General features: G+C 37.1%; 1 protein-coding gene across 2 annotated transcripts; it reads right to left on the reverse strand.

Annotated features, from left to right (window-relative positions):
• Window positions 1–3,757: 3,757 nt before the first annotated feature.
• Window positions 3,758–10,662, reverse strand: LOC129253330 (E3 ubiquitin-protein ligase TRAF7). 2 transcript variants are annotated; one of them, XM_054891645.1, is made up of 4 exons: window positions 10,510–10,662; window positions 10,330–10,442; window positions 7,356–7,901; window positions 3,758–4,128 (listed from the first exon to the last, which is right to left on the reverse strand). In XM_054891645.1, the coding sequence occupies exons 2-4, from the start codon at window positions 10,435–10,437 to the stop codon at window positions 3,901–3,903; spliced, it is 882 nt and encodes a 293-aa protein (XP_054747620.1). In that variant the 5' UTR covers window positions 10,438–10,442; window positions 10,510–10,662; the 3' UTR covers window positions 3,758–3,900. The 2 variants fall into 2 exon arrangements, with proteins under 2 accessions (XP_054747620.1, XP_054747619.1); XM_054891644.1 differs by having other exon boundaries at window positions 10,330–10,662.
• Between the last annotated feature and the right edge of the window lie 3,164 nt (window positions 10,663–13,826).

Raw genomic sequence — 13,826 nt, forward strand, 5'->3', positions numbered from 1 at the left:
CTGTCAGAAAAATTTGATAATTTAATACAAATTATCTGTAATAAACTAATGGACGACGCAACACCTTCATATGTTATCGAAGAAAAATCAAAAAGTTATTTCTGTTTTGAAAAAGAAATGGAAAAATGCCGCAGTACGAAAAATCGTTTCCTGGAGAATACTAAAAGCTGGTTGGACGATTCAACGAGTGTAACGGTGAATAGCTTACATAAATTTACATTAATATAAATATATTTATATTAATTTATATACATTAATGAAGCTTTCAGACAGCATCCTTGATGTGAACAATGAGGAGGAGATATGAATAAATGTATGTTCTTCCTATTAAAATTTAAGTTAATTTCATAAATAAATGTATGATACGTCACTTTCAGTTTAAGTGTATTATTTTTCACGATATATTTTCCCCCCTTTTAATGTGGCATATCTTTTGAAAATCGTACGTCTACTGTCGAAATCAAAGACTCCAAAAACCTTGGCAATGTGAACTTCAGTAAAAACTGAAAACTTTTCGCAAAAACTGTCCGCCATTTTGGGTCCGCCATTTTGAATTTTGAAATTCTGATCTCATATTCACAATCAGCGACCCCAAAAACCTTGGTAGTGTGAATTTTAGTAAAATCTGAACACTTTTCGCGAAAAATGTCCGCCATTTTGGGTCCGCCATTTTGAATTTTGAAATTCTGATTTCATTTTCAGAATCAGCAACACAAAAAACCCTATATGTAAAAATTTCATCAAAATCGTACTATATCTCTTTGACTTATTGTTTTCTGACCAAAACGTCGGGCTACTTGACCACTGTGCATCATGCAAGTTCCGTATTCACCTGATATGTCGAGAATGAGTTATATTGAGCATAAAATCTACTATTGGAAAGGACCTACATAGGTACGTGGCCCTATTAATGCCACGAATAAGTGAATAAAAGCCTCGAAGTCAATGAGAAACTCTAAACTTCTCGCTACTATATACAAAATACTAACGTCAAAAAGAGAGTTCTTGGGGCATGTGACTCGACTTTGAGATTCTCTCCCAAATTTTGTATCTTCAAGTAAGATGAGCTCATTTAGACGCGAACTTCAGAGATATACTAGCACTAAGATAGATAATTTTAATTCATGAGTAATTTTTAAATATTAACTTGATTGGTTTTTATTTGCATATTAAAATGACTATGTAAATTTTATCATCAAAATTGTAACCTATTGTAACTACCAGGTGGATACCTATGAAATGAGACTTTCAGCTATTAGTCCATAGATGTCGCTAGGAGTATTTTTAAACCTTCCCAAATGTCTTGTTTTTTTCGTCTGTCATCTGTCAACAATATTCAGTTCATTGTTTGTTACGTTTCATACAACAATGCATTTTTATCGCTCTTAAAAATGTCGAATCTCGTGCCTTCTCAAGCTCATGCTTATAGAAGCTTATGGTGGACATGCTCTAAGTGGAGCACAGTGCTTCAGGTGGTTTAAAAAATTCCGAAGTGGTGATTTTAGCGTGGAGAACGAGGACCGTGGCCAGCCACCGAAAAAGTTTGAGGACGCCGAATTGCAAGCATTGTTGAATGAAGATAATGGGCAAACGCAAGAAATGATGGCAGAGCAGTTGGGAGTGACCCAAAAAACCATTTCCAAACGTTTGAAAGACATGGGCTTGATTTTAAAGGTCGGAAGATGGGTGCCGCATGAACTGACAGAAAGGCAGCAAGAGAACCGAAAAACCACTTGCGAAATGGAAGAGCAGCGGTTCAAAAGGAAGTCTTTTTTGCATCGAGTCGTTACGGGTGATGCAAAACGGATGTATTTCTCCAATCCCAAGCGTACACGATCGTATGGTCCGCCCGGCCACAAGCCAAAAACAACGGCCAAACCAAATCGGCGGGTGGGGCAAGATTTCCCAATTCAGTCCCTCTGAATATTTCTGAACCGATTTAGCAAGAAGCATCTCACACGTCACCAAACGCCTCTCGATATCTTTCTCCTTCAATTGATGTGGCACCCAGTTACCTGCATTCTGGACCATTTCCATCGCGTGCAAACGTTTAATGACAGTTGATCTGTCAACATCAGCTGCACTTTTCTTTAAAAGATAAAAATGAAGCATGACTTCCCGTAAATGCAGTTTTTTTCGGAACGAACGTAGACATTTTTGGCGTCAGATAAAAACGGATATTTACGCTTCAAACGAATGGCAACTACTACGATCGAGACCTCACATATACACCTTCAAATCACCAGTATATTACTAGAGCGAACACAAAAATAGTATCAAATATACAAATACTGATATATGCATATATGAAATTTTACTCACCACAATGTATAATATTATATAAACTTCTTCTACTTCGTAATTGGCGCGATAACCGCTTACGCGATTTTGGCCGAGTTTAACAAAGCGCGTCAGTCGTTTCTTTCTCGTGCCAATTGGGCACACCAAGTGAAGCCAAGTCCTTCTGCACCTGATCTTTCCAACGCAGATGAGGCCTTCCTCTTCCTCCTACTTTCAAAGCCGGAGCGCTTGTATCCATTCGGACGACATGACCCAGCAAACGTAGCCGCTGAATCTTTATTCGCTGCGGTATGTCATCGTTCCATCGTCTGCGATATTCGCCGTTGCCAACGTGCAAAGGTCCAAAAATCTTACGCAGAATCTTTCTCTCGAACACTCCAAGCGTCGCTTTATCGGATGTTTTCATCGTCCAAGCTTCGACGCCTTACGTTAGGATGGGTATAATGAGAGCCTTGTAGAGTGTTAGTTTTGTTCGTCAAGAGAGGACTTTACTGCTCAGTTGGCTACTTAGTCCAAAGTGGCACTTGTTGGCAAGAGAGATTCTACGTTGGATTTCAAGGCTGGCATTGTTATCGGTGTTAATGCTGGTTCCTAAATAAACGAAGTCTTTTACAACCTCAAAATTATAACTGTCTACAGTGACGTGGGTGCCGATTCGCGAGTACGCCGATTGTTTGCTTGAAGACAGGAGGTACTTCGTTTTGTCCTCGTTCATCACCAGACTCATAATATAAACTACAACTCTATAAATTGTATAATATCAAACTTACAATTATCCAGATTTCTCGTTCTCTTACCCGATGTAGTATGGATGCAATGCGAGTTCGTTACCTTGAACACCACAGTTTTCCTACACCACATTAGCTCAAGCTTATTCCACCTTGCAACGGAGTTTAGCTTCAAGTTACATTCTTCAACTTACATCTGTTTATGAGGCCTTTAGCTTGGGTGTCTATAACAACTAGTATGCAACTTTGAGTATTGCAAAGGCATCTTGAGTTACTGTCCAATAGCCATTTCCCTTCAGTACATTGGCAGTGTTGGAGCCATCGGTGTAGAATGTTGTAAACGAGCTTCCCAAGAAAGTGTCTTAACCTCTCCATTGCATAATTTCTTCCGAATGGACTGAAACGATCTAGTGAGAGAGAAAGGCCTCCCTTAAGCTACTGGAAAGAAGGATTTTGGTATAGCCCGTGGATTAAATTGCTTAGGGGAACGAAAATCAGAAAGGGGAACTCTTTAAACTTCACCCAAGACATATCATATTATATTTAATGATTGAAGAGAATACAGTGCTTAAATATGTATTATAGATACACGTATCTGTATGTGTAAAATAATTACTTTATGACTGTAAAAGAATTACTTTTTACGCCCGAAAAATTATGTACGTTCTTCGAATACAAAATTTATTTTCTTGAAATCTTAATACAATATTTTATCACTTTAAGGGCAACTAATTTTAACGGCAGATTAATAAATAAATTAATTAACTAATAAATAAAGGCAGTTTTTCAGCAGTGCCTATATAACTTGTGAAACATATTCCTATGTAGATAAATTCAATTATTCTAAGTACTCTTTTCAATTTTACGGGTTTCAAACAAATCTTGCCCTTCGTACAATGCCATCTAATGTGCCAATATAAACCCAATTGTTCGCGCCACAAACTATTGCATTCACACAACTCCCAACCTCCACTTCACCCAGAGGCGTCGGTTTCGCTTGATCGAAATTCGTCCAGCCTTTGACTTTATTGTCGTAGCCACCGCTATAAAGAAATTTATCGTCGCCGCAAATCGCTTGAACGATCAACTCATGGCAATCCTGAAATGGTAAGAACAAAGTAAGTATGTAATATTTAAGAATATCTTTTATGAAACCTAAATACCTTCTGCTCAAATATGAACGAGACGTTATCAATAAAACGGTCCGCGGATGACATATGGCAAAAATAAATTTTTTGTTTTTTGGTAGGACTGTTATAAGCTTACATGGCAAATTTCAGCGTAATATGTCACATAGTTTGTTTTCTGTGCTACTGTAAACAAGTCAAGCTCGAGTGTGTTCTTCGAATTCTCTTTTATGATTTCAATTGTCTCAAAATGTTTTCCACGGAGCGGCAACTTGAGCTTGGGAAACAGGAAAAAGTCACATGGAGCCATATCAGGCGAATACGGTGCTTGCGGAACGATATTAACATTATTTTTGTTCAAATAATCGCGAACAAGACGTGATGTGTGAGCTGGTGCATTATCGTGATGCAAGAACCATGACTTGTAGTCCCACAATTCCTTCCTTTTAAGACGAATGTTCTCGCGCAAACGCTTTAAAACGTCTAAATAATATTCAGCGTTAACGGATTTTGCGATTTGTGCGATTTTCAAGCACAATTTCCTTTACTTTTCCGATGTTTTCGTCGTTTACTGATGTTGCTGGACGACGTTCATGAGGCAAGTTTTCAACCGATGTACGGCCTTCTTTGAACGATTTGTACCACTGGAAAACACGTGCACGCGATAGAGCAGAGTCCCCATAGGTTGTCTGCAACATTTTTAAGGCATCTGAAGCCGAAATTTTGTTGAAATAACAAAATTTCAAAAAATTCTTTGAATTTCCATCGTTAAATTCGAAGAACACACTCGAGCTTGACTTGTTTACAGTAGCACAGAAAACAAACTATGTGACATATCACGCTGAAATTTGCCATGTAAGCTTATAACAGTCCTACCAAAAAATAAAAAATTTATTTTTGCCATATGTCATCCGCGGACCGTTTTATTGTTAACGTCTCGTTCATATTTGAACAGAAGCTATGTACATTCTAGAAATGATTCAAACGGGAAGGAGCTCTAGGGGACCTCGTAGGAAAAAGTAGTTTTGGGTGACTTTCCGGTAAATAATTTGAATATTTTGAATTCGGCTCGTATTTCAGGAATTAAACATCAAAAAGGAAGCAACCAGAAAATAAGTCCTCTATTTAATAGCGGTTCCCGCTGGTTGATGTTTACTATAAGAAGCTTTTTCTTTCCAGAAATATAAAAAAAGTTTTGCCATGGACTTTCATAATTTGAAGTTTAATATTCACATGGACCAACGAACTCGAAACCAGTCGATTGGTAGTACGGCTTAAATGCAATTGGCTCTGGCGGCCGCACAAAATATCTTCGCAATATCTGGGGTCATATCTATCTACAAACCCATTTATAAACCCATCAAGCAATTATGTATACAGGGTCGGGCACTCGAAGTGTAACCAACTTCAGACCGTGGCCGTGCATCAGCTGTCTGTTAGTTGGCTAAATGACAGTTCAAAGCATTCGTTTTAAGCGCGCGGAAGCATTTTGCCGAGAGTAAACGCGAAAAAAGAAAATGTGATTGCATTATATTTGGTTGGAAAATCACAACCAACGATTGTTCGTGAGCTCGAGCACCTTAAAGTTAATAAAGTTTTTGTTTATCGCACCATTACTCGTTACAATGATAATGGTAGCATCGCGAAACGTCATGGGGGTGGTCATCAGAAGACTGCAACGACACGTAAAATAGTTCAAGAAGTGAAAAACTTGAGCGAAATACCCGACGAATTGCCAATCAAATGACGAAGGAACTGAAAATATCTGACCATAGCATCCGCCGCATACTGAAAAATGATCTCAAAGTCAAGCCTTACAAGATGCAAAAGGCGCATGACCTCACACCAAAGCAGCAACAAGTCAGAGTTGAGAGAGCGAAGAAGTTGCTTCGCTTTGCCGAAAACCTAACATCGATGAAAACCTAACATTGTCCAAGGCAAAAGAAAAATCTACAACATATTGATAATCTTTTGTTTCAGCAATATGCGCCTTCAGTCGGCGCGATAGCAACATATAATAATAATAATAATATTTTTACCTATCAGAATCTCAAAGACGTCTTTTGATGAATTGGGATTGAATTTTCCCAGAATTTTTTTTTAAGTGATTGTCAAATTATACGGTATTCTGCGTAAACAAATCTTTGTGACGGCCAAATGTTAGTGCAATATGGAATGTATGTATGTGTGTGGAACCAATGCCCAAATATGCTCTATCTAACGATATCTCACATGATGATCTTGCAACATACGAGCTTGGACTGAGCGCATTAAAAAGCGATCGCTGTTGAAGAAGTGTATTTATTTACACTGGGTCTCTACCTACCCTATGATCAGAAAGTACCCGGAATGTTTAAATAAAATAAAAGAGAATTAAATTTCAGGCAAATTTATTTTATCTCCTTCAAAGTATGACCCGTCCGAAGCAACACACATATGCCAATGTTTAACACAGTCCTCCATGCACCTCTGGTAGGCCGACGAAGGGATGGCTTCAGCTCCTTCGTCGCATTCTCTTTCATCTCCTCTATTGACTGAAATCTCTCTCCTCGAAGTAATAACTGCCACTTGGGAAACAAAAAGAGTTCGCGCGTGGCCATATCTGCTGAATACGGAGCTTGCACGATGGTATTTACTTGGTGTTTGGTCAAATAATCCAACACAATTTGGGCTCGGTGCAATGGTGCGTTATCATCATGCATAATTCAAGAATTGTTTGCCCACTTTTCCGGCCGTTTGCAACGTACAGCATCTCTCAAACGCTTCAAAACGGATAAATAGTATTCTTTATTGACTGTCTGGCCCGATGAAGGTACTCATGGTGCACTATGCCTTTGCAAATGTTTAATCGTTTAAATTACATATTCTCGGTACTTTTCGATCATAGGGTATATCTTAAATAGCGGAATTCAAGGAAATAACTCCTTTGAACATGAAAACAAGGTTTAGGTAGAAATCCCTAATTGCAACACAGCTAGGCAAATCTAGTTTATGATGGATACAAGACGGTCTCAAGGGTCCCACTCATTCACGTACGCCAAATAAACTCCATAATCACTGCATACGCTTTAATGTGAAATTTAGAAAGGCGTAAAGACGAAACCATACCTGATTCCTTCCAAAAACCCCTGCTAGTCATAGTAACCTAACATAATTTCGGTACTCCCAAATAAAACTTTTAACTTTTGTTCACACTTACCGGTAAATTCCACACACTTTCGAATTTCTGTTGTGGCAAATTTTTCACAAATGACAATCCCTTACCGGTGCGATCGGCAAATGCGAGGAATGTTCGTTTATCATCGACCACTGGACCAACCAATGTCATTGGAGATTTCCCCGGCAATACCGCTTTATTGCTATATTTACCCGATTTACCAGCACTCATTTCCGATACAACCACATCCAAATCTCGTACAGTATATATGAGAGATTTTTCAGCAGCCAACGATTTCACCTCTTCAACAAGATTGTATTTAAATTTGATTTTATCATCGATCCAATTTGTCACCACACCCTTCTCATCACCCGTATATAAAGTATCGCCATCACAGTACATCGCTTGAATGGCATCCTCGCAAGAGAAAAGCTGTTCCGTTTGATCGTAGGGTGGTGCCATAAATTTCACACATCCATCACAGCTACTGGAGTAAAGTTTACCGTTGCGTGTATTTATTGCCATGGCATACATGTAGGCCTCATGTGCGTCCACACTCTTAATCAGATTGAGATCATTATCCCAAATCTATAAAAGTGAAAATTAATTGCATTAATGGCTCGTAAGGGTCATGCAATGACTTATGTAAAAATATACATACATACCTACGTACTATATATACAATACATACATACATATACGTGTATAATGGGTTTTCCTAACTAACTAAACAGCAAATGATGCCAAATTAGGCGAATACGGAGCATAGTTGACTAGGTTAACAGGCTTGGCTTTCAACTGTGGTGAAAAACAATTTTACTCGGTTTGGCTGCAACGTCACCGGGGACTCGGTAGCAGAAGCATAGAATACCAGGTTGCGCCTTCCGAATTCGCTGTGTTGTCAGAGGTCATGAATAAACAAACAAAAAGAAGGGGAATTACTTGTTTGTGAAGAGGGGAAAGCAATGGAAACACACAAGCAATTATACGCAGCTCACACACATTTTCTTGCCATGGCGTCATTCGTATAAAAACCCAAACATTTTCACTATCTAACACGCGGTACTTCGTTTTCATTAGTTGGTTTAGTTTAAGTTCCACAAAGCATAATACTACCAAGCCATTCACTGAATTTTCACAAACATGCGAGTTCTCTTCGTTTTGTTTGTTTTGTATTGGAAAAGAGCCTGACGTCAGGCTTGTCAAAATCGCCAAAAATAAAGTAATTGTTTGGGAAGACGCCACCATCAGTATTCAATTCCTCGCGTAACTCCTCGGGTTACGTCAGCCAATCAGCTGATTCTCTCAAACTCGGTGAGAGCCGGTTAACAGCCTGATATTGACCACACCTTTTGAATTTTTTTCACCATAACCATTTCACACGCATTCACGCACTCATCAAATCAGTCGTTGTTCAGACGCCAACGAAGTAACATGAGCGAAGGCCCTGTTGATTCTTTTCCTCCTAACACAATTAGTTTTTCCGTACACAAACCGTTGTCATCAGCTCGGTTACTTCAGCCAATCAGCTGATTCTTTCAAATTCGCTGAGGCGGCTAACGGTCTGATATTGGCCACACCTTTGACCATGTTGTTGCGCCGTCTTCTTTACCCTCTTTGGTTTGAAGAAATTAAGAATTTGTTACAATGCGCGCTAACATGCGCCATTGATTGCAATTAAAAAGAAAACAAATTATCCAATTATGCCGCTCGACCAAAATTCAACCTCAAACAGTCGCTCGTTGCGAATATTTTCCGACTCCTAAGTGCGATAATTCTATTTGTTAACATAGCCGGCGATGTGAAAATGGAATTCATTTGAAAAGGTGATGTTCCGGCAACAATACTCATCTTCAACTAACGTTCTTCGGTCTCTAAGAAAGCAAAAAAAAAACCATTTTGAAAATACCTAACCTTAAAAACATTTCTGATCTATCACAGATGTTACTTTAGGTGTTAAATTAAAAAAAAATCGATCATTCTATTTCCAAACGCATAAGGGAGCACCCTGTTAACCAAATTTCTACAATTACAATCACAAATAATTACTGGACATGGTCACTCCACTATTTGCCGAAAAAGTTCTGTTGCTATTGACAGCTTAAACAACGAATTTGAGTCCGTTTGTTATTTTCCTTTCCATCTTTCAGCGACTTTTAACAATCGAAATCACAGTGCACTAGCTCGGAAAAGGGATCTGTTAAATTTAGTAATATACAATTTTGGATTTATCAAAAAACGTATACCTACAATAGCAGACAATTGCTTTTTTCTAGTACAATACTAAGAAAAGTTCCTTACTTGCTAATGGGGAAGAAAAAAGCAACGCAAACTGGTCGTGATTCTGCATTTAAAAAAAACGCACCAGTACGTATGGATTTCCCTATACATGTATGTGCACTTATGCTTAATTTAATTTAGTCACTTTATCTATTTACAATATTTGTATTTTTTCATGCTAGATTTTTTTTAGAATTAATTTAATTGCATAAAAAAAACCTCATAAATCGAAGTTCCAAACTTTGTACGAAATTCACCAAGCTCTAGCAAATTTGAAAAAAAGTTGTTATTTTCAACTTCTTTAGAAAACTTTTAGTTATGCAATTTTATAGCCCATTCAATTTTAGTATAAAGAAGTGTAAGTTTGAAGTCGTTCAAAAATCGCATTGATTTTTGACAATTTATTTTGCAAACGATGTTGAGAATTTTCCATACAAAGCGCATGTCCGGAAATTTTTATATGGACTCAATCATTACCTAAACAATAATATCCTTAAGTATCTAGGACGACCTGTTGGAGTTGCAGCCTTTTTCTAATATTTTCAGTAACAATAGCTGGATCGCTGGAATTCCATGGATTTCGAAGGGTACCATTTTGTACTTTTAGCCACACACTAAAGGAATTTATATATGTATATATATATATACATATATGAATGCATGTATGTATCTTGTTGCCGGTTTTTTATGTGAGTTTTAAGTGTATTTTTATTTGTATAAAACTTTCTATACTAACTTTGATTTTTCCATCGGCACCACCAGAAAACACTTGGTTGTTGTGGTAGGCCAGGCAGGTAACATCGCCCTCGTGCTTTTCCGTCGACACTTTGTCTACTTTTGCCATTATTTCTAGTTAATTATAGTAATTTTATGTTATATACAAATACGAGTGCTTCGAAATACTATTCGTTTTTACTGTTGAATCAAATTCACTTGTTGCTCTTTAGCCCGTTCAATGATATAATTTTGACAGTGCACACCCGAAAAACCCTGTTCTTCGTCGTTAAATATTTGTTGTCAGCAAGTGACGCGTTACATATGGCTAATACTTTCAATTACAAACATATGTATGTCTGTGCAAAAAGTATGTCTAGAGAAAATTATTTTCGCCTCCGGAAAACTTCAGTAACGCTCGCGTACTGCTAAAATCAGAAATCAAAATACGTCTGGTACATACATACTTATGTACGGTAATTTCTCGAAGGGCCATAAAATTGTGTGAGCGCAGAGAAAAACATTTTCTAATTTTAGCCAATTTCAAAAGTAAAACTATGTATCGCATTTATTACAAAAAGAGCGTAACACGCCATTGCTTGATTTTTGTGTATATATGTATGTATAAGGCATACCATGAAACACACATTAAAGCACACTTCTGAGGTAACAAGGCAGGTCTAGGCTAGAAGAAATGAACGCAGAACTTTCATTAGAACAGTGTTTGATTCATAACCGGGCACTGCCTAATCGGAATTCATCGGAAATGTACAAGGTTTCCCTCACTTCTTCTGCTGCAGCACGCAGCTGCAGGAACGAGAAGGAAATTGAGAGCGTAGAACATTTCCTCTGCCACTCTCCCACTCTTGCCAGTACCCGATATCACTCTTCTGAGCTCTTACTTCTTCCGATTTCTGACAGACTTGGAATCCGCAGGTCTTCACAGTATTTTATCGTTTATACGAGGGACGAAGTGGTTTCACCGCATTGCTAATTAGAGAGGGAACTTAAGCGCTAACTAGTGGCATCATAATGGGCCTTCAGGCCTAAGTGGGCATCCCTATATCTTATGGAGAGTGACAACCATCGTAACCTAACCTGAAATCGAACTCGATGCGTGTAGCAAGACTTTACTTATATATGCTTTGAAAAAGTATCACGCCCATTTTCTAAAATATATAAGTAGGGGAAAATGGGGAGTTGTGAGACATTGTTACCTTTCGGCATTATTCATTTGGTTACATTCGATTTTAAGAGTCAACAAGTGTTCTCGATGCGATCTCACTTTTCAGCTAGCATTGGTCATATTTACACGCATTCGACGCGTCTCTCCAGTTACTGTGATTCGGAATTTCTCGGTAAGTTTTTTTCATCATTTGTTTTGCGATACATTCGATCAGTTGTTGAAGCAAATTGCAAATGTTAATATATACAAATTATTAATTGTCCTATTAGCTTTGAATTTACACATTCACTTGGGCATGAACGTTCGATGTGTTTATGACTACGCGGCCATTTATAAAAAAACCGATTTGGGGAGTTGTAAGACAACAAATGTGGGGAGTTGTGAGACACCGTTTTTTCGACGTTTTAACGCATCTTTCATAAGTACCTCGCAATATTCATGAATTGTTTGTATATATATCATGAAATTTTTGGTTAAATTTGAGTTCTTATTGTTTTTCTGCTTTTTCGTAGATTTATCATGCCGCGTCATAGGTATGTGAGTGAGTCAAGTAAAACAACGATCGATGCAAATATATTATTGGTTGCAATCAAGGAAATTTTGGTTGAGAAAAAGGCAATACGATCTGTTGGTCGGGCATACGATATAGATAAATCATTTTTCATCTTAATAAAGAACTAACAACTAAAATAAGTCATTTTTATTGATTTAAACCATGGTGTCTCACAACTTCCCACATTTTTGTATTTTGTATTATATTTTATATTATTATATACAATTTTAATTTTAAGGAAAATTGTAGTTTTGTTAAATAGGCCATACCAATAGCTTCCAGTATTCATTGACTAAAGATTCCATCGTTGACATACTATATGCAGAATATTAAGATTTTGAGTAATACGGGTCCAAAAACAAAACCCGTCTCACAACTCCCCATTCTCCCTTATACATATATATATAGATTATGACGTTAAGTAATCAGATCAGATACTACTTTGAAGAATTCCTCGTTCATAGCGATGAGAATATTACATATTTCGCTTCTTTGGAAATGACCTTTATAATTATGAACCTTATGTTGTCGTGCTATTGAAATTACTGATAGTTTATTGCCGCCTCCGAACGGCAGATCGTTCTTTTGAGAAATTTTCATATAGCAGAAGGGCACTCGGCGGTTTGGCATTGCCTGCGGTGAAACAACAGCTCATAAAGAAAACTTCTTCCATTCTTTGGCAAACCCTCTTGGATACGGCGACTGCCTTTAACTTCTTCTTTTCTTAGAATTATGCAGTTGTTCTGAATTTTTTTATTCATCTACAAAAGAAACGCTCTGGGTCCAACATTTATAATATATGTATATTTACACATTTTATAATACTTATAAATAATACATACATACGTCCATAATACGTTTTGTTTATTGATAAGTGATTTCTTGTTTCTCACACCATTATGTGCACCAGACTTTCAATTTTAGGGTTATGCCTTTTCTTTGGTCAATAAGCGATGATCTTCTTCTACACATATCCTATACACCTACATACATACAATATGTCTCTTTTGTGAGTGCATTCAATCGCGTTCAAAAAAGAGATGAGACTCCATTTAATTAATCTCTCTTTTTAAATATATTATATATGTATATATTGCTGAATAGGAGACTGAATTTTAAAGATTGAACTCACAATTTTTTTGAAAGCTTTAAAAGTAAAATAAATTTAAATGAATAATAATAATCAACGGTGTGTGTCTTGTAATCCTTTAAATTTTGAGTTTTATAGTTTTACTAGCTGTTACCCGCGGCTTCGCTCGCGTTGAATCCCTTAAATAAATATCAAAGATCATTACATTTCAATAGGACTGAATCAATTTGATTTAGTATTTAAAAATTACTGCATACAATGAGTTTCAAAAACTTAAAATATGCTTTATTTAATTACAACAACAAATGTTAAAATATATTTCACTGTAACAAAAATAAATAATTTTAAATTCTTATAATTCAAAAAGATATTATGGAGAGTATTAATCTAGGATATTTTTGTAGACTATTGTATATTATAAGTTTTTCCGTCTTTTGCAAATATGTGTAAATTCCGGGCATTAGACTCGCGCGAACATGCTACATATAGTTGACCGTGAGAGAAGCATGGCTTTTCTAAATGCACTCCTGCTACCTGCAATGTCTGCCCTTGTGCTTTGTTTATGGTAACAGCAAAGCTAAGCTTGACGGGAAACTGAACCCTTTTGAATTGGAATGGAAGTTCAGTGGGAATAATTGGAATGCGAGGTATGATAACACTTTTTCCCTTACCCTTACCTGTTAAAATAGT

The sequence above is a fragment of the Anastrepha obliqua genome, chromosome 1 (assembly GCF_027943255.1).
Source record: "Anastrepha obliqua isolate idAnaObli1 chromosome 1, idAnaObli1_1.0, whole genome shotgun sequence".
Taxonomy (NCBI): domain Eukaryota; kingdom Metazoa; phylum Arthropoda; class Insecta; order Diptera; family Tephritidae; genus Anastrepha; species Anastrepha obliqua.